This window comes from Oncorhynchus mykiss, chromosome 24, assembly GCF_057628025.1.
Source record: "Oncorhynchus mykiss isolate SJ-2025 chromosome 24, ASM5762802v1, whole genome shotgun sequence".
Classification (NCBI taxonomy): Eukaryota; Metazoa; Chordata; class Actinopteri; order Salmoniformes; family Salmonidae; genus Oncorhynchus; species Oncorhynchus mykiss.
In genome coordinates, this window is record NC_143045.1 from 42,525,001 (window position 1) to 42,550,000 (window position 25,000).

The window sequence follows — 25,000 nt, forward strand, 5'->3', positions numbered from 1 at the left end:
CTAAAAAAAATGTTCAATTGCCATTCTCTGGCTTTGGGAAACCAGCCAAGGGCTCAGCACGTGTATTATTGTCAGGGCGTAGCTGGAAGGGGTAGACAACTAAGGACAAGGACACTGTGTTTCCCCAGACATCTGCAGGTTGTAGTTCCTCCCTTATATTATATTACATTATTATGTTATTATATTATTATATTGCATTATATTACAGTATTATATTACATTATTATATTATATTACATTATTATGTTCTTATATTATTATATTACATTATATTACAGTATTATATTACATTATTATATTATATTACATTATTATGTTCTTATATTATTATATTACATTATATTACAGTATTATATTACATTATTATATTATATTACATTATTATGTTCTTATATTATTATATTACATTATATTACAGTATTATATTACATTATTGTATTATATTATTATATTACATTATTGTATTATATTATTATATTACATTATTGTATTATATTACCTTATATTATTATATTACATTATTATGTTATATTCTATTATTCTATTACATTATATTACAGTATTATATTACATTATTATATTATATTACATTGTATTATATTATATTATTATATTACATTATATTACAGTATTATATTACATTATAGTATTATATTACAATATTATATTACATTGTATTATATTATATTATTATATTACATTGTATTATATTATATTATTATATTATTATATTACATTGTATTATATTATATTATTATATTATTATATTACATTATTATATTACATTATAGTATTATATTACATTATTATATTACATTATAGTATTATATTACAATATTATATTACAATATTATATTACAATATTATATTACATTGTATTATATTATATTATTACATTATTATATTACATTATTATATTACATTATAGTATTATATTACAATATTATATTACAATATTATATTACATTGTATTATATTATATTATTATATTATTATATTACATTATTATATTACATTATAGTATTATATTACAATATTATATTACAATATTATATTACATTGTATTATATTATATTATTATATTATTATATTACATTATTATATTACAATATTATATTACATTGTATTATATTATATTATTATATTATTATATTACATTGTATTATATTATAGTATTATATTACAATATTATATTACAATATTATATTACATTGTATTATATTATAGTATTATATTACACTATTATATTACATTATAGTATTATATTATATTATTATGTTGCATTACATTGTATTATTTTATTATATTATATTAGATTATATTGAATTATATTATTATATTATATTATTATATTATTATATTACATTATTATATTATTATATCACATTACATTGTATTATTTTATTATATTATATTATATTGAATTATATTATATTATTATATTGCATTACATTGTATTATTTTATTATATTATGGGACTGGCCATCCCACATATGCTCTCTCTAATTCTCTCTTTCTTTCTCTCTCTCGGAGGACCTGAGCCCTAGGACCATGCCCCAGGAATACCTGACATGATGACTCCTTGCTGTCACCAGTCCACCTGGCCGTGCTGCTGCTCCAGTTTCAACTGTTCTGCCTTATTATTATTATTATTAGTCGACCATGCTGGTCATTTGTGAACATTTGCACATCTTGGCCATGTTCTGTTATAATCTCCACCCGGCACAGCCAGAAGAGGACTGGCCACCCCACATAGCCTGGTTCCTATCTAGGTTTCTTCCTAGGTTTTGGCCTTTCTAGGGAGTTTTTCCTAGCCACCGTGCTTCTACACCTGCATTGCTTGCTGTTTGGGGTTTTAGGCTGGGTTTCTGTACAGCACTTTGAGATATCAGCTGATGTACGAAGGGCTATATAAAATAAATTTGATTTGATTTTGATATTATATTGAATTATATTATTATCTTATTATATTACGTTACATTGTATTATGTTACATTATTATATTATTACTTAAGTGTTTCCCCAGACATCTGCAGATTGTAGTTCCTCTCAGGTTCAGGAAGGGTCTGGAAGTCGACCAGACAGGGATGCAGCTTCTTGTTGTCGTCTCTGAACTGGAGGAGGGAGAAAACAGACCGAGAGGGTCATTACATCTCAGTGCTACTACTTTTGACTAATGGCCCCTGTAGGGCCTCCATTTTGTCTCTGCCTGGCCGGTGATCAGCGTTGCTGAATCAATATTTCCTGTCTGTTAAAGGGTTAATAGACTCACTATTCCGTAAGTCCAGCCCTGCTCGATGCGCGTGATGGCCCACAGCGAGTGGATGTTCTCTGCCAGCTTCTCCCTGATCTTCTCCAGGTGGGGCGGCAACACGATCTGCAGCACACACAGCGTAAAGATTAAAGGTCAAATAAAGGTCAGAGGTACGCAGATCGAATGTGAAGAGGAGTAAATGGACAGCCCTGTCTGGTACCTGAACAGGGTTAGGGCTAGGGACAGGGTCTGTCTGGTACCTGAACAGGGTTAGGGCTAGGGACAGGGTCTGTCTGGTACCTGAACAGGGTTAGGGCTAGGGACAGGGTGTGTGTGTGTGTTACCTGAGCAGTGTCTACGGGATTGGGGGTAAAGGAGGTGTGTGTGAGGGACTGGGTTGGCCCCAGCAAGTTGCGGACTCCGTCAAAGTCGTGTTTGTACTCCTTGATGGGTTCGATCCTCATCCTGTCCTTGGGTAGCAGAGCCTCGTAGCACGGCGCATAGCCCGGGGGGGGCAGGAACTTAAAGTCTCCATGGCGACCACCCAACAGTAAACGAGCTCTGAAGAGACAGGAAATATAATGGGGTCATGTTAAGGGCCAGGAAAAACAGTGGGGTTATTTTAAGAGCAAGGAAAAATGAAACAGAGTGGGGTTATATTAAGAGCAAGGAAAAATGAAAAACAGTGGGGTCATTTATAGGGCCAGGGGTTTTGCATGAACATGAGACCTGACCAGACTCTTTCTGTAAGTGTCAGGATCAGAAGGGCATTGAGCCCTGGTGCTGCAGAGTCCTTGTCCCTGACCATTTCCCCTTTACTCTCATCATTCGAATCAGCCATTAACTAACTAAGTAACTAACTAACTAACTAACTAACTAACTAACTAACTGTCTGTCTGTCTGTCTGTCTGTCTGTCTGTCTGTCTGTCTGTCTGTCTGTCTGTCTCTGCCTGTCTGCCTGTCTGTCTGTTGGGTCGACATTACATTACACCTCATCCAGAGCTATTTACCACGAGCACATTCACCTAAGGTAGGTAAAATATCAATCAACATGTTTTTTGTACAGCACAAGTCTAGCCCCCATGTTGTCCTCCATCTTACTTGACTCCAGCAGAGAAACTGATGACGGGGAAGAACAGTCCATCTACGTTGAAGTTCTCGAACATGCCCTGGACCGGGTGGCCGTTGACCCGGAACGAGATACTGGGCACGCTCAGATCCAGACAGCACGACACCACATCATCAGCTGCTAGGGCATGCTGATTGGGCGACGCCACCTGGCGGGGGACGTGACCTGGAGAGGAGAGTGGGGAGGAGTCAGGGGGCTACTGGAAAACTTGTCTGGATTCATAATGTATGCGCTGTGGTCTGGTTCCATACTATATGTGCTGTGGTCTGGTTTCATGCTATATGTGCTGTGGTCTAGTTTCATACTATATGTCCTGTGGTCTGGTTCCATACTGTATGTGCTGTGGTCTGGTTCCATACTGTATGTGCTGTGGTCTGGTTCCATACTGTATGTGCTGTGGTCTGGTTTACATACTGTATGTGCTGTGGTCTGGTTTCATACTGTATGTGCTGTGCTCTGGTTTCATACTGTATGTGCTGTGGTCTGGTTCCATACTGTATGTGCTGTGGTCTGGTTTCATACTGTATGTGCTGTGGTCTGGTTTCTATACTGTATGTGCTGTGGTCTGGTTTCCATACTATATGTGCTGTGGTCTGGTTTCATACTATATGTGCTGTGGTCTGGTTTCATACTATATGTGCTGTGGTCTGGTTTCATACTGTATGTGCTGTGGTCTGGTTCCATATTGTATGTGCTGTGGTCTGGTTCCATACTGTATGTGCTGTGGTCTGGTTTCCATACTGTATGTGCTGTGGTCTGGTTTAATACTGTATGTGCTGTGGTCTGGTTCCATACTGTATGTGCTGTGGTCTGGTTCCATACTGTATGTGCTGTGGTCTGGTTTCCATACTGTATGTGCTGTGTTCTGGTTTCATACTGTATGTGCTGGGGTCTGGTTCCATACTGTATGTGCTGTGGTCTGGTTTCATACTGTATGTGCTGTGGTCTGGTTCCATAATGTATGTGCTGTGGTCTAGTTCCATACTGTATGTGCTGTGGTCTGGTTCCATACTGTATGTGCTGTGGTCTGGTTCCATACTGTATGTGCTGTGGTCTGGTTTCATACTGTATGTGCTGTGGTCTGGTTCCATACTGTATGTGCTGTGGTCTGGTTCCATAATGTATGTGCTGTGGTCTGGTTCCATACTGTATGTGCTGTGGTCTGGTTTCCATACTGTATGTGCTGTGGTTTGGTTTCATACTGTATGTGCTGTGGTCTGGTTGGAAGACTAGCCTGGTCTTACGCTGTATGTGCTGTGGTCTGGTTGGAAGACTAGCCTGGTCTTACGCTGTATGTGCTGTGGTCTGTGGACTAGATAGGTTCATATGGTAAACTCTGAGGCAAAAACGTTGACATGGTAACAATAGGAAGGTGAAGCGTACCTGACCACAGGTGCAGTCCATCGAAGCCGTACGAGTAGAGGTCATCCCCCACCCCGTTGCCACCCCAGCCCTCTCCGCCCCCAGGATAGGGGGAATACCCCTCTGTCAGGGCCCAGCCCACACGCAGGTGAGAGGGTGTGGCTGTCACGAAAGGCTCCACATAGTCTACCATCATCTCAAAGTACCACTTCTTATACTGAGTAGAGCCTTCGCAGGTTCCCAGGAAGATGTTGGGCCTCACACTGCAGATAGAAACACATATTCTGAAACTCTTAGAGCACAACAGGATAGAACAGAATATTGTATGTATTGTATTTACTGTATATATATATATATATATATATATATATATATAGAGCGAGTTGTATGTATATATACTGTATATATATATATATATATATATATATATATATATAGAGAGAGAGAGAGAGAGCGAGTTCCAAAAGTATTGGGACATTGACACATGTTGTTGTTGTTGTTGTTGTTGTTTTGTACCAAAGTAATTTGGATTTGAAATGATAAAGGTCAGACTGTCAGCTTTAATTTAAAAGGTATTTTCATCCATATCAGGTGAACCGTTTAGAAATTACAGCACTTTTTGTACACAGTCCCCCTGTTTTAGAGGACCAGAAATTACAGCACTTTATGTACACAGTCCCCCTGTTTTAGAGGACCAGAAATTACAGCACTTTATGTACACAGTCCCCCTGTTTTAGAGGACCAGAAATTACAGCACTTTATGTACACAGTCCCCCTGTTTTAGAGGACCATAAATTACAGCACTTTATGTACACAGTCCCCCTGTTTTAGAGGACCAGAAATTACAGCACTTTATGTACACAGTCCCCCTGTTTTAGAGGACCAGAAATTACAGCACTTTATGTACACAGTCCCCCTGTTTTAGAGGACCAGAAATTACAGCACTTTATGTACACGGTCCCCCTGTTTTAGAGGACCAGAAATTACAGCACTTTATGTACACGGTCCCCCTGTTTTAGAGGACCAGAAATTACAGCACTTTATGTACACGGTCCCCCTGTTTTAGAGGACCAAAAGTATTGGTGACTCCAACGCTTCCCACAGGTGTGTCGAGGTGGCCGGATGTCCTTTAGGTGGCGGACCGTTCTTGATACACGAAGGCAAATCGGCAAACAAAACATTATGAAGACCTGCTACATAGACCGACCTTCCCTGTGAAACGCTTTCCAGTCCTTGTAGAGTCCATGCCTTGACAAATTGAGACTGTTCTGAGGGCAAAAGGGGGGGGGTCCAACTCAATATTAGAAGGGTGTTCTTAATGTCAGAACCGCCTCAATTCGTCGGGCCATGGACTCTACAATGAGACGAAAGCGTTCCACAGGGATGTTGACTCCAGTGCTTCCAAAGTGTGTCAAGTTGGCTGGATGTCCTTTGGGTGGTGGACCACTCTTGATACACACAGGAAACTGTTTAGTGTGAAAAACCCAGCAGCGTTGCAGTTCTTGACACACTCATACCGGTGTTCCTGGAACCTACTACCATACCCCATTCCAAGGCGCTTAAATATTTTGTCTTGCCAATTCACACTCTGAATGGCACATATACACAATCCATGTCTCAATTGTCTCCAGGCTTAAAAATCCTTCTTTAACCCCAGTCTCCTCCTCTTCATCTACACTGATTGAAGTGGATTTAACAAGTGACATCAATAAGGGATCATATCTTTCACCTGAATTCACCTGGTCAGTCTGTGTCATGGAAGGAGCAGGTGTTCCTAATGTTTTGTACACTCAGTGTATATATATATATATATATACACATATATACAGGGCATTCAGGAAGTATTCAGACCCCTTGACTTTTTCCACATTTTGTTACGTTACAACCTTATTCTAAAATATATATTTTTTTATTCTCATTAATCTACATCACAATACCCCATAATGACATCACAATACCCCATAATAACATCACAATACCCCATAATAACATCACAATACCCCATAATAACATCACAATACCCCATAATAACATCACAATACCCCATAATAACATCACAATACCCCATAATAACATCACAATACCCCATAATAACATCACAATACCCCATAATAACATCACAATACCCCATAATAACATCACAATACCCCATAATAACATCACAATACCCCATAATAACATCACAATACCCCATAATAACATCACAATACCCCATAATAACATCACAATACCCCATAATGACATCACAATACCCCATAATAACATCACAATACCCCATAATAACATCACAATACCCCATAATAACATCACAATACCCCATAATGACATCACAATACCCCATAATAACATCACAATACCCCATAATAACATCACAATACCCCATAATGACATCACAATAACCCATAATGACATCACAATACCCCATAATAACATCACAATACCCCATAATGACATCACAATAACCCATAATGACATCACAATACCCCATAATAACATCACAATACCCCATAATGACATCACAATACCCCATAATGACATCACAATAACCCATAATGACATCACAATACCCCATAATAACATCACAATACCCCATAATAACATCACAATACCCCATAATGACATCACAATACCCCATAATAACATCACAATACCCCATAATGACATCACAATACCCCATAACGACAAAGCAACCTTAACCTTTTTGCAAATATAAAATGTATTAAAAAAACTAAACTGAAATATCACATTTACGTAAGTATTCAGACCCTTTACTCAGTACTTTGTTGAAGCACCTTTGGCAGGGATTACAGCTTCAAGTCTTCTTGGGTATGACGTTATAAGCTTGACACACCTGTATTTGGGGAGTTTCTCCCATTCTTCTCTGCAGATCCTCTCAATCTCTGTCAGGTTGGATGGGGAGCGTCGCTGCACAGATATTTTCAGGTCTCTCCAGAGATGTTCAATCAGGTTAAAGTCTGGGCTCTGGCTGGGCCAATCAAAGATATTCAGAGACTTGTCCCGAAGTCACTCCTGCATTGTCTTGGCTGTGTGCTTAGGGTCGTTGTCCTGTTGGATGGTGAACCTTCGCCCCCAGTCTGAGGTCCTGAGCACTCTGGAGCAGGTTTTCATCAAGGATCTCTCTGTACTTTGCTCCGTTCATCTTTCCCTCGATCCTGACTAGTCTCCCAGTCCCTGCTGCTGAAAAACACAGCATGATGCTGCCACCACTTCACTGTAAGGTTTTCTCCAGATGTGACGTGATGTTCCTCCAGAGTTCAATCTTGGTTTCATCAAGACCAGAGAATCATGTTTCTCATGGTATGAGAGTCTTTAGGTGCCTTTTGGCAAACTCCAAGCTGGCTGTCATGTGCTTTTTATCTAGGTGTGGCTTCCGTCTGACCACTCCATCATAAAGGCCTGATTGGTGGAGTGGTGCAGAGATGGTTGTCCACCTGGAAGGTTCTCCTCTCTCCACAGAGGAACTCTGGAGCTCTGTCAGAGTGACCATCGGGTTCTTGGTCACCTCCCTGAACAAGGCCTTTCTCCTCCATTGCTCAGCTTGGCCGGGCGGCCAGCTCTAGGAAGAGTCTTGTTGGTTCCAAACTTCTTCCATTTAAGAATGATGGAGGCCACTGCATTCTTCACCAGATCTGTGCCTCGACACAATCCTGTCTCAGAGCTCTACGGATAATTCCTTCAACCTCATGGCTTTTTGCTCTGACATGCACTGTCAACTGTGAGACCTTATACAGACAGGTGTGCGCCTTTCCAAATCATGTCCAATCAATTGAATTTACCACAGGTGGACCCCAATCAAGTTGTAGAAACATCTCAATGATGATCAATGGAAACAGGATACACATGAGCTAAATTTTGAGTTTCATAGCAAAGGGTCTGAATACTTATGTAAATAAGGTATTTCTGCTTTTTATTCTATTTGATAAATTATCAAAAATAAAATAAAAAAAAGTTTTCACTTTGGTGTGAAGATTGATGAGGATTTGTTTTTATGTTTTTTTATCCATTTTAGAATAAGACTGTAACGCAACAAAATGTGGAAAAAGTCAAGGGGTCTGAATACTTTCTAAATGCACTGTATATATATATATATATATATATATATATATATATATATATATATTTACACTGTCTATAGAACATATTCTTATTCCAAATGGATTAAATTGAGATGTTGTGTCACTGGCCTAAACACAATATTCCATAACGTCAAAGTGGAATTATGTTTATTTTTTTTTGACATTTATACAAATGATTTACAAATGAAAAGCTGAAATGTGACCCGTTTCAGGAAACTATACATACAATACCAGTCAGAAATTTGGACACATTCAAGGTGTTTCTTTATTTGTATATTTTACTATTTTCTATAATTGTAGGATATTAATAATAGTGTAGACATCAAAATGATTAAATAACACATATGGAATAATTTAGTAACCAAAAAAGGTATTAAACAAATCAAAATATATTTTATATTTGAGATTCTTCAAAGTAGCCACCCTTTGCCTTGATGACGGCTTTGCACACTCTTGGCATTCTCTCAACCAGCTTCGTCACTTATAAAGTTTCTTCAAGTGCAATGATGAAACTGTCTCTCATGAGGACGGCCACAGGAAAGGAAGACCCAGAGTGACCTCTGCTGCAGAGGATAAGGTCATTAGAGTTTTTCCAGCCTCAGAAATTGCAGCCAAAATAAATGCTTCACGGAGTTCATGTAACAGACACATCTCAACATCAACTGTTCAGAGGAGACTGTGAATCAGGCCTTTATGGTCAAATTGCTGCAATATTAAGAAGAGACTTGATTGGGCCAAGAAACACGAGCAATGGACGTTAGACCGGTGGAAATCTGTCCTTTGTTCTGATGAATCCAAATTTTACATTTTTGGTTCCAACCGCCGTGTCTTTGTGAGACGCAGAGTAGGTGAACGGATGATCTCTGTGTGTGGTTCCCACCGTGAACTATGGAGGAGGAGGTGGGATGGTGCTTTGCTGGTGACACTGTCAGTGATTTATTTAGAATTCACTGCACACTTAACCAGCATGGCTAACACAGCACTCTGCAGAGATACGCCATCCCATCTGGTTTGTGCTTAGTGGGACTATCATTTGTTTTTCAACAGAATATTGACCCAACACACCTCCAGGCTGTGTAAGGGCTATTTGACCAAGAAGGAGAGTGATGGAGTGCTGCATCAGATGACCTGGCCTCCACAATCACCCAACCTCAGCCCAATTGAGAATTTTTTGGATGAGTTGGACAGCAGAGTGAAGGAAAAGCAGCTAACAAGTGCTCAGCATATGTGGGAACACCTTCAAGACTGTTGGAAAAGCATTCCAGGTGAAGCTGGTTGAGAGAATGCCAAGAGTGTGCAAAGCTGTCATCAAGGCAAAGGGTGGCTAATCTGAAGAATCTCAAATAGAAACTATAAAAGTTTTCCTACTTTCCTCAACAACATTGATGCCCTGAATTTAGCAGCTCTATCGACAGATCAGTTCATAAAAGTGATGGGCTACTTTCTGCCCACGCCACGGTCAGTGTGAACCAGAGTGACTTGACACAATGCTGGTCAAACAAGGTGTAGCAACAAACGAAACAGAGCTAAATGGTTCCAGCAACTGAAACATTCATTCATGTATATGAGTAACATGCTGACCAGACCGGACACGTAGAAATCCATGTTATTCAATTATCGCGCGCGCCAACGAGCCAAGGGCTAAAATAGAAGTCATTCCTATCTCTGACGCAAATCGCGCTGCAAGTCCTGCATCTCCTCATCTCCTCATTGGTTTATAGAAGCAGGTACCCACCGTGCCATCTCCTCATTGGTTATACCCACGTGGGTGATTGAAAGACTACATGTTTTGCCGGTTGTCGTGGTAATACTATGAAAGTGTAGATGCCGATCACCATATAAGTTCAAAGATGAAAAAGCCTGGAAGGAGGAGAGATGACTAGAAACGATTTGGTTGGCCGTTTTATGTGTGGATTAATTGTCGGAGCAGAGGACCTTGTGCATTTCAGGTAAAATAACAACTCAATGTTTATATCCCAGGACAAATTAGCTAGCATCAGCAAGCTAGCTAAATAGGACAAATTAGCTAGCATCAGCAAGCTAGCTAAATAGGACAAATTAGCTAGCATCAGCAAGCTAGCTAAATAGGACAAATTAGCTAGCAAGTGCAAGCTATCTAGCTAAATTTCCATACATGTTTAATGCTTTTCAACCTGTCCTCAAATGAATGTCATTGGTTCAGAATTTGTTTTGCAATTTTAACCTGCGTGTTGTGATCGCGTTTGGTGTAGGGGGACACTGTGTTGTTGTATGTGTCGAACTGCTTTGCTTTATCATGGCCAGGTCGCAATTGTAAATGAGAACTTGTTCTCAACTTGCCTACCTGGTTAAATAAAGGTGAAATAAAAAATAAATAAAAAAAAGTTAATTTATGCACGATAGCGCACAATGGGGCACGCGCCCAGCCGGTTTGGGTTCCGTGGAAGAGTCTAGCTACATTTTCAGATATTATACGTTTCTAATTTAGGTAGAACGTTGTTTGTTTTTATTGTATGTATTGACTTGGGGGATGTGAATACTTATGTAAATTTGATATTTATATATATATATATATATTATTTATTTATTTATATTGATATTTCTGTATTTCATTTTCAGTAAAACTGAGATTTTTTTTTTTTTTTATCTAAAAACATATTTTCACTTTGTCATTATGGGGTATTGAGTGTAGATGGGTGAGAACAATATATATTTAATACATTTTGAATTCAAGCTGTAGCACAACAACATGTCAAGGGGAATGAATGATTTCTTAACAGCATATATTATATATTGTGAATGATATGTTAACAGTATATATTATATATTATGAATGATATGTTAACAGTATATATTATATATTATGAATGATATGTTAACAGTATATATTATATATTGTGAATGATATGTTAACAGTATATATTATATATTGTGAATGATATGTTAACAGTATATATTATATATTATGAATGATATGTTAACAGTATATATTATATATTATGAATGATATGTTAACAGTATATATTATATATTATGAATGATATGTTAACAGTATATATTATATATTATGAATGATATGTTAACAGTATATATTATATATTATGAATGATTTCTTAACAGTATATATTATATATTATGAATGATATGTTAACGTATATATTATATATAATGAATGATATGTTAACGTATATATTATATATTGTGAATGATATGTTAATGTATATATTATATATTGTGAATGATATGTTAACAGTATATATTATATATTATGAATGATATGTTAACGTATATATTATATATTGTGAATGATATGTTAACAGTATATATTATATATTATGAATGATATGTTAACGTATATACTATATATTATGAATGATATGTTAACGTATATACTATATATTATGAATGATATGTTAACGTATATATTATATATTATGAATGATATGTTAACAGTATATATTATATATTATGAATGATATGTTAACGTATATATTATATATAATGAATGATATGTTAACGTATATATTATATATTGTGAATGATATGTTAATGTATATATTATATATTGTGAATGATATGTTAACAGTATATATTATATATTATGAATGATATGTTAACGTATATATTATATATTGTGAATGATATGTTAACAGTATATATTATATATTATGAATGATATGTTAACGTATATACTATATATTATGAATGATATGTTAACGTATATACTATATATTATGAATGATATGTTAACGTATATATTATATATTATGAATGATATGTTAACGTATATATTATATATTGTGAATGATATGTTAACGTATATATTATATATTGTGAATGATATGTTAACAGTATATATTATATATTATGAATGATATGTTAACGTATATACTATATATTATGAATGATATGTTAACGTATATATTATATATTATGAATAATATGTTAACAGTATATATTATTTATTGTGAATGATATGTTAACGTATATATTATATATTATGAATGATATGTTAACAGTATATATTATATATTGTGAATGATATGTTAACAGTATATATTATATATTATGAATGATATGTTAACGTATATATTATATATTATGAATGATATGTTAACGTATATACTATATATTATGAATGATATGTTAACGTATATATTATATATTATGAATGATATGTTAACGTATATATTATATGTTATGAATGATATGTTAACGTATATACTATATATTATGAATGATATGTTAACGTATATATTATTTATTGTGAATGATATGTTAACAGTATATATTATATATTATGAATGATATGTTAACAGTATATATTATATATTATGAATGATATGTTAACGTATATACTGTATATTATGAATGATATGTTAACGTATATACTATATATTATGAATGATATGTTAACGTATATATTATTTATTGTGAATGATATGTTAACAGTATATATTATATATTGTGAATGATATGTTAACAGTATATATTATATATTATGAATGATATGTTAACAGTATATATTATATATTATGAATGATATGTTAACAGTATATATTATATATTATGAATGATATGTTAACAGTATATATTATATATTATGAATGATATGTTAACGTATATATTATATATTGTGAATGATATGTTAACAGTATATATTATATATTATGAATGATATGTTAACGTATATACTATATATTATGAATGATATGTTAACGTATATACTATATATTATGAATGATATGTTAACGTATATATTATATATTATGAATGATATGTTAACGTATATATTATATATTATGAATGATATGTTAACAGTATATATTATATATTATGAATGATATGTTAACAGTATATATTATATATTATGAATGATATGTTAACAGTATATGTTATATATTATGAATGATATGTTAACAGTATATATTATATATTATGAATGATATGTTAACGTATATATTATATATTATGAATGATATGTTAACAGTATATATTATATATTGTGAATGATATGTTAACAGTATATATTATATATTATGAATGATATGTTAACAGTATATATGATATATTATGAATGATATGTTAACGTATATATTATATATTATGAATGATATGTTAACAGTATATATTATATATTATGAATGATATGTTAACAGTATATATTATATATTATGAATGATATGTTAACAGTATATATTATATATTATGAATGATATGTTAACAGTATATATTATATATTGTGAATGATATGTTAACAGTATATATTATATATTGTGAATGATATGTTAACAGTATATATTATATATTATGAATGATATGTTAACAGTATATACTATATATTATGAATGATATGTTAACGTATATATTATATATTATGAATGATATGTTAACAGTATATATTATATATTATGAATGATATGTTAACAGTATATATTATATATTGTGAATGATATGTTAACAGTATATATTATATATTGTGAATGATATGTTAACAGTATATATTATATATTATGAATGATATGTTAACAGTATATACTATATATTATGAATGATATGTTAACGTATATATTATATATTATGAATGATATGTTAACAGTATATATTATATATTATGAATGATATGTTAACAGTATATATTATATATTATGAATGATATGTTAAAGTATATATTATATATTATGAATGATATGTTAACAGTATATATTATATATTGTGAATGATATGTTAACAGTATATATTATATATTGTGAATGATATGTTAACAGTATATATTATATATTGTGAATGATATGTTAACAGTATATATTATATATTGTGAATGATATGTTAACGTATATATTATATATTGTGAATGATATGTTAACGTATATATTATATATTATGAATGATATGTTAACGTATATACTATATATTATGAATGATATGTTAACGTATATATTATATATTGTGAATGATATGTTAACAGTATATATTATATATTATGAATGATATGTTAACGTATATATTATATATTATGAATGATATGTTAACAGTATATATTATATATTATGAATGATATGTTAACAGTATATATTATATATTATGAATGATATGTTAACGTATATATTATATATTGTGAATGATATGTTAACAGTATATATTATATATTATGAATGATATGTTAACAGTATATATTATATATTATGAATGATATGTTAACAGTATATATTATATATTATGAATGATATGTTAACAGTATATATTATATATTATGGATGATATGTTAACAGTATATATTATATATTGTGAATGATATGTTAACGTATATATTATATATTGTGAATGATATGTTAACAGTATATATTATATATTATGAATGATATGTTAACAGTATATATTATATATTATGAATGATATGTTAACGTATATATTATATATTATGAATGATATGTTAACAGTATATATTATATATTATGAATGATATGTTAACAGTATATATTATATATTATGAATGATATGTTAACAGTATATATTATATATTATGAATGATATGTTAACGTATATATTATATATTATGAATGATATGTTAACAGTATATATTATATATTATGAATGATATGTTAACAGTATATATTATATATTATGAATGATATGTTAACAGTATATATTATATATTATGAATGATATGTTAACGTATATATTATATATTGTGAATGATATGTTAACAGTATATAGTATATATTATATTATATATTACCTGGTTACATAGTTGACGATGTTGGTCTGCAATAGGAGATCGCGACCTGGAAATAGATTCTCTGTGATGAGGTTCTGATTGGACCTTACAGCCACACCGTTACACACACAAAGAGACCGGAGCACGTCCAACACCTAGGAGAGACAGAGACAGAGAGACAGAGACAGAGTCACAGAGAGAGAGACAGAGTCAGAGAGAAAGAGAGAGAGACAGAGAGACAGAGACAGAGTCACAGAGAGAGAGACAGAGTCAGAGAGAAAGAGAGAGAGACAGAGACAGAGAGAGAGAGAGACAGTGACAGTGACAGTGACAGAGACAGAGACGGAGAGACAGAGACAGAGACACAAAGAGAGACAGACAGAGACAGACAGACAGAGACATAGAGACAGAGACAGAGAGACAGAGACATAGACAGAGAGACATAGAGACAGAGACAGAGAGACAAAGAGAGACAGAGACATAGAGACAGAGAGAGAGAGAGACAGAGACAGTGACAGAGAGAGAGACAGTGACAGAGACAGAGACATAGACAGAGACAGAGACAAAGAGACAGAGAGAGAGACAGAGCGACAGAGAGACAGAGAGAGACAAAGAGAGAGACAGAGAGAGAGAGAGACAGTGACACAGACAGGGACAGAGAGAGAGACAGTGACAGAGAGACAGAGAGAGACAGAGACAGGGACAGAGAGAGAGACAGTGACCGAGAGAGAGACAGTGACAGAGACAGAGAGAGAGAAAGAGAGATACAGAGAGAGAGAGACAGAGAGAGAGAGACAGAGAGAGAGAGACAGAGAGAGAGAGAGAGAGACAGAGAGAGAGAGTCAGTGACAGTGACAGAGACAGAGACAGCGACAGAGACAAGGAAATGTGAGGAAAGTTCAAGGAAGTGTGGGCTCCAAACTGGGAAGTAAGTCAGCTGGTCCCAATTCACTCCCTACCCCTTCCCTTTGGCCCCTTGGCCTCTTGACCATTTGATATTTGCAGATATTTAATGTGGCAGCTTTATGATGGAAGTTCCACCACTACATTGCTAACACCTATCCAGACCCTACAGATGTACAAACATCCAAACATCTGCCAGACATCACTGACCTTGTGGTTTCTGCCATGTTTGTCCAGCAAAGAGATGATAGATTTGATGTGGTTCTCCTGAATGATGTTCAGAACCTCTGGACTCTCAATCAGGACACAGTGCAACACCTCCAAGATACCTGGAGCAAGGGAGAGAGGGAGGAGTGGGAGGAGAGGGAGAAGAGGGAGAGAGGGAGAGAGGGAGAAGAGGGAGAGATGGAGAGAGGGAGGGAGAGAGGGTGGAGAGGGAGAGAGAGAGGGTGGAGAGGGAGAGAGAGAGGGAGGAGAGGGAGGGAGAGAGGGTGGAGAGGGAGGGAGAAGAGGGAGAGATGGAGAAGAGGGAGGAGAGGGAGAGAGGGAGGGAGGAGAGGGAGAGAGGGAGGGAGAGAGGGGAGAGAGGGAGGGAGAGAGGGAGGAGAGGGAGGGAGAGAGGGTGGAGAGGGAGAGAGAGAGGGAGGAGAGGGAGAAGAGGGGAGGAGAGGGATGAGAGGGAGATATGGAGAGAGAGATGGAGAGATGGAGAGAGGGAGGGAGAGAGGGAGAGAAAGAGGGAGGAAAGGGAGAGAGGGAGAAGAGGGAGGAGAGGGAGATAGGGAGGAAAGGGAGAGATGAGAGAGGGAGGTAGGGAGGGAGTGATGATGAACGCGATCCTGTGCTGAAAGAACCTTCAAGACAGATATATAATGAGTAGTGCCCTGAGTTTTGCCTTATCAGTAACTACACAGCCTAAACCAGGAAAAACTCCTGCCCCTAGCCAGGGTGAGTGGCATCGAGCAGAACTCTAGGTACCTGAAGAGGCCTCCAACCGGTCCAGTTTGCTGACCAGCCAGTCCAGGTTATCACAGAACAGCGCACAGTTAGAACGGTTCCCCCTGATCAGAGAGGCTGGGAGGGAGAACAGGGAAGAGGTGGAGGGAGGGCAGGGAAGAGGTGGAGGGAGGGCAGGGAAGAGGTGGAGGGAGGGCAGGGAAGAGGTGGAGGGAGGGCAGGGAAGAGGTGGAGGGAGAACAGGGAAGAGGTGGAGGGAGGGCAGGGAAGAGGTGGAGGGAGGGCAGGGAAGAGGTGGAGGGAGGGCAGGGAAGAGGTGGAGGGAGAACAGGGAAGAGGTGGAGGGAGGGCAGGGAAGAGGTGGAGGGAGAACAGGGAAGAGGTGGAGGGAGGACAGGGAAGAGGTGGAGGGAGAACAGTGAAGAGGTGGAGGGAGGACAGGGAAGAGGTGGAGGGAGGGAGAACAGGGAAGAGGTGGAGGGAGGGAGAACAGGGAAGAGGTGGAGGGAGGACAGGGAAGAGGTGGAGGGAGAACAGGGAAGAGGTGGAGGGAGGACAGGGAAGAGGTGGAGGGAGAACAGGGAAGAGGTGGAGGGAGGACAGGGAAGAGGTGGAGGGAGGGAGAACAGGGAAGAGGTGGAGGGAGGGAGAACAGGGAAGAGGTGGAGGGAGGACAGGGAAGAGGTGGAGTGAGGGCAGGGAAGAGGTGGAGGGAGGGAGAACAGGGAAGAGGTGGAGGGAGGACAGGGAAGAGGTGGAGGGAGAACAGGGAAGAGGTGGAGGGAGGGAGAACAGGGAAGAGGTGGAGGGAGAACAGTGAAGAGGTGGAGGGAGAACAGGGAAGAGGTGGAGGGAGGACAGGGAAGAGGTGGAGGGAGAACAGGGAAGAGGTGGAGGGAGGACAGGGAAGAGGTGGAGGGAGGGAGAACAGGGAAGAGGTGGAGGGAGGACAGGGAAGAGGTGGAGGGAGAACAGGGAAGCGGTGGAGGGAGGGAGAACAGGGAAGAGGTGGAGGGAGAACAGTGAAGAGGTGGAGGGAGAACAGGGAAGAGGTGGAGGGAGGGAGAACAGGGAAGAGGTGGAGGGAGGGAGGACAGGGAAGAGGTGGAGGGAGGACAGGGAAGAGGTGGAGGGAGGGCAGGGAAGTGGTGGAGGGAGGGAGAACAGGGAAGAGGTGGAGGGAGAACAGGGAAGAAGTGGAGGGAGGGAGAACAGGGAAGAGGTGGAGGGAGGGAGAACAGGGAAGAGGTGGAGGGAGAACAGGGAAGAGGTGGAGGGAGAACAGGGAAGAGGTGGAGGGAGGGAGAACAGGGAAGAGATGGAGGGAGAACAGGGAAGAGGTGGAGGGAGGGAGAACAGGGAAGAGGTGGAGGGAGAACAGGGAAGAGGTGGAGGGAGGGAGAACAGGGAAGAGGTGGAGGGAGGGAGGACAGGGAAGAGGTGGAGGGAGGACAGGGAAGAGGTGGAGGGAGGGCAGGGAAGTGGTGGAGGGAGGGAGAACAGGGAAGAGGTGGAGGGAGAACAGGGAAGAAGTGGAGGGAGGGAGAACAGGGAAGAGGTGGAGGGAGGGAGAACAGGGATCAGGTGGAGGGAGAACAGGGAAGAGGTGGAGGGAGAACAGGGAAGAGGTGGAGGGAGGGAGAACAGGGAAGAGATGGAGGGAGAACAGGGAAGAGGTGGAGGGAGAACAGGGAAGAGGTGGAGGGAGAACATGGAAGAGGTGGAGGGAGAACAGGAAAGAGGTGGAGGGAGGGAGAACAGGGAAGAGGTGGAGGGAGGGAGAACAGGGAAGAGGTAGGAGAGATATGTTGAATCATCAACATCAGCCGTATTCAGCCTCCACTTCTTCATGCATTTTTTTTTACTGCTTATTTTATTTTAATAATGAGTGATTAAATGTTTCTGCTTTTGTACATATAGTGTTTTTGCTCGACAATACATTTCTTTAAACGTGTTCCAATCTGATCTATTCTAAAGCTATGCACTGATAAACAGTGAGATTAAGCAGAAGATACACTTTGTGGACTGTAGAATAAAACTCTTTGTCCCCACGTGGTCATACCCAGCAGCTCATAGAGCAAGTTGACAATCTCCTTCCAGGACTCAGCCGCCTCCTCTCCGGCGAACTCAGAGAAGTGAGCAGCAGTGTTGTAAACGTTCAGACGGTCGATACACTCTAGCACGATGGTGATCATACCCTGTTGGAGAGGTCAACACACATAGGGTTAGAGCCTATACCCACGTAGTCATAGGGTTAGATCCTATACCCACGTGGTCATCGGATTAGATCCTGTACCCACGTGGTCATAGGATTAGATCCTGTACCCACGTGGTCATAGGATTAGATCCTATACCCACGTGGTCATAGGATTAGATCCTATACCCACGTGGTCATAGGATTAGATCCTATACCCACGTGGTCATAGGATTAGATCCTATACCCACGTGGTCATAGGATTAGATCCTATACCCACGTGGTCATAGGATTAGATCCTGTACCCACGTGGTCATAGGATTAGATCCCGTACCCACGTGGTCATAGGATTAGATCCCATACCCACGTGGTCATAGGATTAGATCCCGTACCCACGTGGTCATAGGATTAGATCCCGTACCCACGTGGTCATAGGATTAGATCCTGTACCCACGTGGTCATCGGATTAGATCCCGTACCCACGTGGTCATAGGATTAGATTCTGTACCCACGTGGTCATAGGATTAGATCCTGTACCCACGTGGTCATAGGGTTAGATCCTGTACCCACGTGGTCATTGGATTAGATCCTATACCCACGTGGTCATTGGATTAGATCCTGTACCCACGTGGTCATAGGATTAGATCCTGTACCCACGTGGTCATAGGATTAGATCCTGTACCCACGTGGTCATAGGGTTAGATCCTGTACCCACGTGGTCATAGGGTTAGTTCGCGATCCATAACATCAACCAGTCCTGAGTGCTTCAGTGGTTTCAAGTACCTTTGGTCCACAACCACATTTATATAATATCAACACACCGTAGTACATGGCGAATCTACTCTTCAGGAGGTGAATGGACAGCGCTTCAGTCGTGTTGAAGCCAAACCATCTCAAGAACATTTAAGTAGTCACTCTACGGACTTTAAATCTGAAAAGGTTACTGATATTGACCTCCTCTTGGAAGAGGTTCTGTCGGTTTCGGAGGGAGCGCAGCTTTGTCTGTTTCTCCTCGTGTTCCAGCTCATCTTCGGGGGGACGGAAGTAGAAGATAAGGTCCTGCAGGGAGAGGACGACCCCGTCCAGGGGTAGAGGCACGGGGACAGGGGACTTATTCTTCCCCTGCAGGGAGTCCAGACCCCTGGGACAGAACACACACACGTAAAGTCAAAAGTACATCCAAGAATTATCCCTGCAGGGTACAAAGATATTACGAGGATAATAGAGATGTCTACTCACTGTTTGTCTGCCTGACAAAGACCTTGCAGTGGAAATGTCCAAAACGTGTGCGTGGTGCGTGCGTGTGTGTGTGTTTGTAATGGTCGTACTTGATGAACTGCCTGAAGAGTCCTGTGGTGCTAAAGATCATCCTAGCAGCCTGAGACTCCTCTGTCTGGGACCGGGCCACAGTCAGGGCATCGTCCATGTGACCCTCCTGGTGCAGAATGGCCTGGGGACAGGAGAAGGGGGATTGAGAACCAACACTAAAGGACAATGAACCAGTTTTCCATCTAGTAGTGTACACACGCCCAGCATCGGGCTGGTGAGGAAGCCTGGTTATCACAGAGAACAACTCATTAGTGCAACCAAAGTTTTTTTTATTTCACCTTTATTTAACGAGGCAAGTCAATTAAGAACAACTTCTTATTTACAGTGACGGCCAAAATCGGACGACGCTGGGCCAATTGTGCGTCGCCCTATGGGACTCCCAATCACGGACGGATGTGATGCAGCTTGGATTCGAACCAGGGATTGCAGTGACGCCTCTTGCACTGAGATGCAGTGTCTTAGACCACTACGCCACTCAGGAGCAGCGGTCACTAGTGGTCCCTAGTGGTCCAGAGAGCAGCGGTCCCTAGTGGTCCCTAGTGGTCCCAAGCGGTCCCTAGTGGTCCCGAGAGCAGCGGTCCCTAGTGGTCCCTAGTGGTCCTGAGAACAGTGGTCCTTAGTGGTCCTGAGAACAGTGGTCCCTAGTGGTCCCGAGAACAGTGGTCCCTAGTGGTCCCGAGAACAGTGGTCCCTAGTGGTCCCTAGTGGTCCTGAGAACAGTGGTCCCTAGTGGTCCCTAGTGGTCCTGAGAACAGTGGTCCCTAGGGATCCCGAGAACAGTGGTCCCTAGTGGTCCTGAGAACAGTGGTCCCTAGTGGTCCCGAGAACAGTGGTCCCTAGGGGTTCCTAGTGGTCCTGAGAACAGTGGTCCCTGGTTGTCCCGAAAACAGTGGTCCCTAGTGGTCCCTAGTGGTCCTGAGGACAGTGGTCCCTAGTGGTCCCGAGAACAGTGGTCCCTAGTGGTCCAGAGAGCAGTGGTCCCTAGTGGTCCAGAGAGCAGTGGTCCTGAGAACAATGGCCCCTTGTGGTCCCTAGAGTAGTGGTCCCTAGAGCAGTGGTCCCTAGTGGTCCAGAGAACAGTGGTCCCTAGTGGTCCCTAGTGGTCCCTAGTGGTCCTGAGAACAGTGGTCCCTAGTGGTCCCGAGAACAGTGGTCCCTAGTGGTCCCTAGTGGTCCTGAGAACAGTGGTCCCTAGTGGTCCCGAGAACAGTGGTCCCTAGTGGTCCCTAGTGGTCCTGAGAACAGTGGTCCCTAAGTGGTCCCGAGAACAGTGGTCCCTAGTGGTCCCGAGAACAGTGGTCCCTAGAGGTCCCTAGTGGTCCTGAGAACAGTGGTCCCTAGTGGTCCCGAGAACAGTGGTCCCTAGTTGTCCCTAGTGGTCCTGAGAACAGTGGTCCCTAGTGGTCCTGAGAACAGTGGTCCCTAGTGATCCTGAGAACAGTGGTCCCTAGTGGTCCTGAGAACAGTGGTCCCTAGTGATCCTGAGAACAGCGGTCCCTAGTGGTCCTGAGAACAGTGGTCCCTAGTGGTCCTGACAACAATGGTCCCTAGTGATCCTGAGAACAGTGGTCCCTAGTGGTCCTGAGAACAGTGGCCCCTAGTGATCCCGAGAACAGTGGTCCGTAGTGGTCATGAGAACAGTGGTCCCTAGTGATCCTGAGAACAGTGGTCCCTAGTGGTCATGAGAACAGTGGTCCCTAGTGGTCCCGAGAACAGTGGTCCCTAGTGGTCATGAGAACAGTGGTCCCTAGTGGTCCTGAGAACAGTGGCACCTAGTGATCCTGAGAACAGTGGTCCCTAGTGGTCCCTAGAGCAGCTGTCTGCAGGAGCATTCAATGGTAACTGCACCAGACCGTACCTTTCTCTTCATGGGCCCCAGAGTTAGGGTTATGTTTCTATATATATCCATGTTGAATGAGCCTAAGCCCCTGCCTTTTTTTCACTAGGGGTATGTTTCTGTCTGTTAAAGGGATAGTTTAAGATTTTGTAAATTAAGCCATTTACCCAGAGTCGTAGATAAGCGGTTCGGCAGGTAGCCTAGTGGTTAACTGAATGGTTGTAAGATCGAATCTGCGAGCTGACAAGGTAAAAATCTGTTGTTCTGCCTCTGAACAAGGCAGTTAACCCACTATTTCTAGGCCGTCATTGTAAATAAGAATTTGTTCTTGCCTAGTTAAATAAAGGTACAATTCTTTTTTTTTAACCCAGAGTCAGATGAACTCATAGATACCATTTTTGTTTCTTCGTGCATTTTGAAGGAAGTTGAAGATAGCAATGTCTACAGAAACTAACTAGAGCTAGCACAATGACTGGAAGTCTATGGAATCAACTAGCTATTTGTGCTAATGCTAGCTAATCCCATAGACTTCTCGTCTATGCTCTAACGCTAGCTAATCCCATAGACTTCTAGTCTTTGCTCTAACGCTAGCTAATCCCATAGACTTCTAGTCTTTGCTCTAACGCTAGCTAGCAATGGCTCCGGAAATGACCTTCAACTTTCTTCAAACTACACGACGAGACATAAAAATGATATCCATGACTTTACCTGACTCCGGGTTAGTGGACTTACTTGACAAAATCTCAAACTATACCTTTAAATAAACCTTAAACCCAGCCCCTACCTTCCTCTTCATGGTCCCCAGGCGAGCAGCCTTAGCATCCAGGGAGGCGTAGGTAAGCCACAGGCTGGTGGACACGTGCTGGACAAAACACATGGACTCTCCATACTTGATCTCTGGGATGCCCATTCCCTCCACGTCTCGCTTACGAGCCTGTTCCACCTTCTCCTGCTCAAGGGAACCAGTTTGTGGGCAATGTAGGAGAGAAAGAAGAATAAGTAGAAGTAGAAGAAGAAGAAGTAGAAGAAGAAGAAGTAGAAGTAGAAGAAGTAGAAGAAGAAGAAGTAGAAGAAGAAGAAGTAGAAGTAGAAGAAGAAGTAGAAGAAGAAGAAGTAGAAGTAGAAGAAGAAGTAGAAGAAGAAGTAGAAGAAGAAGTAGAAGAAGAAGTAGAAGTAGAAGAAGAAGAAGTAGAAGAAGTAGAAGAAGAAGAAGTAGAAGAAGAAGAAGTAGAAGAAGAAGAAGTAGAAGTAGAAGAAGAAGTAGAAGAAGAAGAAGTAGAAGTAGAAGAAGAAGTAGAAGAAGAAGTAGAAGAAGAAGTAGAAGAAGAAGTAGTAGAAGAAGTAGAAGTAGAAGAAGAAGAAGTAGAAGTAGAAGAAGTAGAAGAAGAAGAAGTAGAAGAAGAAGAAGTAGAAGTAGAAGAAGAAGTAGAAGAAGAAGAAGAAGTAGAAGTAGAAGAAGTAGAAGAAGTAGAAGTAGAAGAAGAAGAAGAAGTAGAAGAAGTAGAAGTAGAAGAAGAAGAAGTAGAAGTAGAAGAAGAAGAAGAAGAAGAAGAAGAAGTAGAAGTAGAAGAAGTAGAAGAAGAAGAAGTAGAAGTAGAAGAAGTAGAAGAAGAAGAAGTAAAAGTAGAAGAAGAAGAAGTAGAAGAAGTAGAAGAAGAAGGGAACATGAGGGAGAGCATCACAGGCTACGACTAGGTCCCTGAGTTCTGATCTGTCACCTGACCAATGAAGACCCAGAGTTTTTCGTGATATAGTGAAACTCCCTAGTAATGACCATGAGTTCTGAGTTTACAGTAATAAACAACACTAGAACAACACCAAAACAAATGAGCAACGACCAGAACATTGACAATAGATTAACAGTGAGGGTATCTGACCTTTGACACGCGGAAGCTGAAGGCAGACAGTTTGGTGTTGGCCCTCTCAGGGTCGAGGACCATTAGGCCCTTCTCCTCGTCCAGACAGAGGTAACGGCCCGTGGTGATGTGGCGCACACGGAACGACTGGCCACACTTCATGTGGCTGCCGCTCCAGCTACCGGGGCAGACAAGGGACACACTTAGCCTCAACATGTTACTGCTACACGGATTCATGCTTTATTTTGGAGCAAAGTGAAGAACACTGACACTTGTTTACAGCTTTTAGCATTTAGCATTTTTTATTAGCATTTGCATTGAGACTCTGCATACAGTACCTTTCAACATGCGCAGGAAGACACAACACGTGGCACATGGTTAATCA

General features: G+C 39.6%; 1 protein-coding gene across 4 annotated transcripts in view; it reads right to left on the reverse strand.

The window, feature by feature from the left end:
* The window catches only part of ryr1b (ryanodine receptor 1b (skeletal)), a 249,345-nt gene that overhangs the window by 154,601 nt on the left and 69,744 nt on the right, over positions 1 to 25,000 (reverse strand). For all 4 annotated transcript variants that reach the window (XM_090218991.1, XM_090218990.1, XM_090218989.1 and 1 more), the window contains exons 10-22: positions 24,637 to 24,793; positions 23,544 to 23,708; positions 20,922 to 21,043; positions 20,548 to 20,734; positions 19,462 to 19,597; positions 17,421 to 17,516; positions 16,653 to 16,771; positions 15,561 to 15,694; positions 4,767 to 5,008; positions 3,356 to 3,548; positions 2,599 to 2,815; positions 2,273 to 2,377; positions 2,011 to 2,114 (exon numbers count right to left, since the gene is read on the reverse strand). In XM_090218991.1, coding sequence (XP_090075117.1) covers positions 2,011 to 2,114; positions 2,273 to 2,377; positions 2,599 to 2,815; positions 3,356 to 3,548; positions 4,767 to 5,008; positions 15,561 to 15,694; positions 16,653 to 16,771; positions 17,421 to 17,516; positions 19,462 to 19,597; positions 20,548 to 20,734; positions 20,922 to 21,043; positions 23,544 to 23,708; positions 24,637 to 24,793 — 1,977 coding nt within the window. The remainder of the gene's footprint in view (positions 1 to 2,010; positions 2,115 to 2,272; positions 2,378 to 2,598; positions 2,816 to 3,355; positions 3,549 to 4,766; positions 5,009 to 15,560; positions 15,695 to 16,652; positions 16,772 to 17,420; positions 17,517 to 19,461; positions 19,598 to 20,547; positions 20,735 to 20,921; positions 21,044 to 23,543; positions 23,709 to 24,636; positions 24,794 to 25,000) is intronic.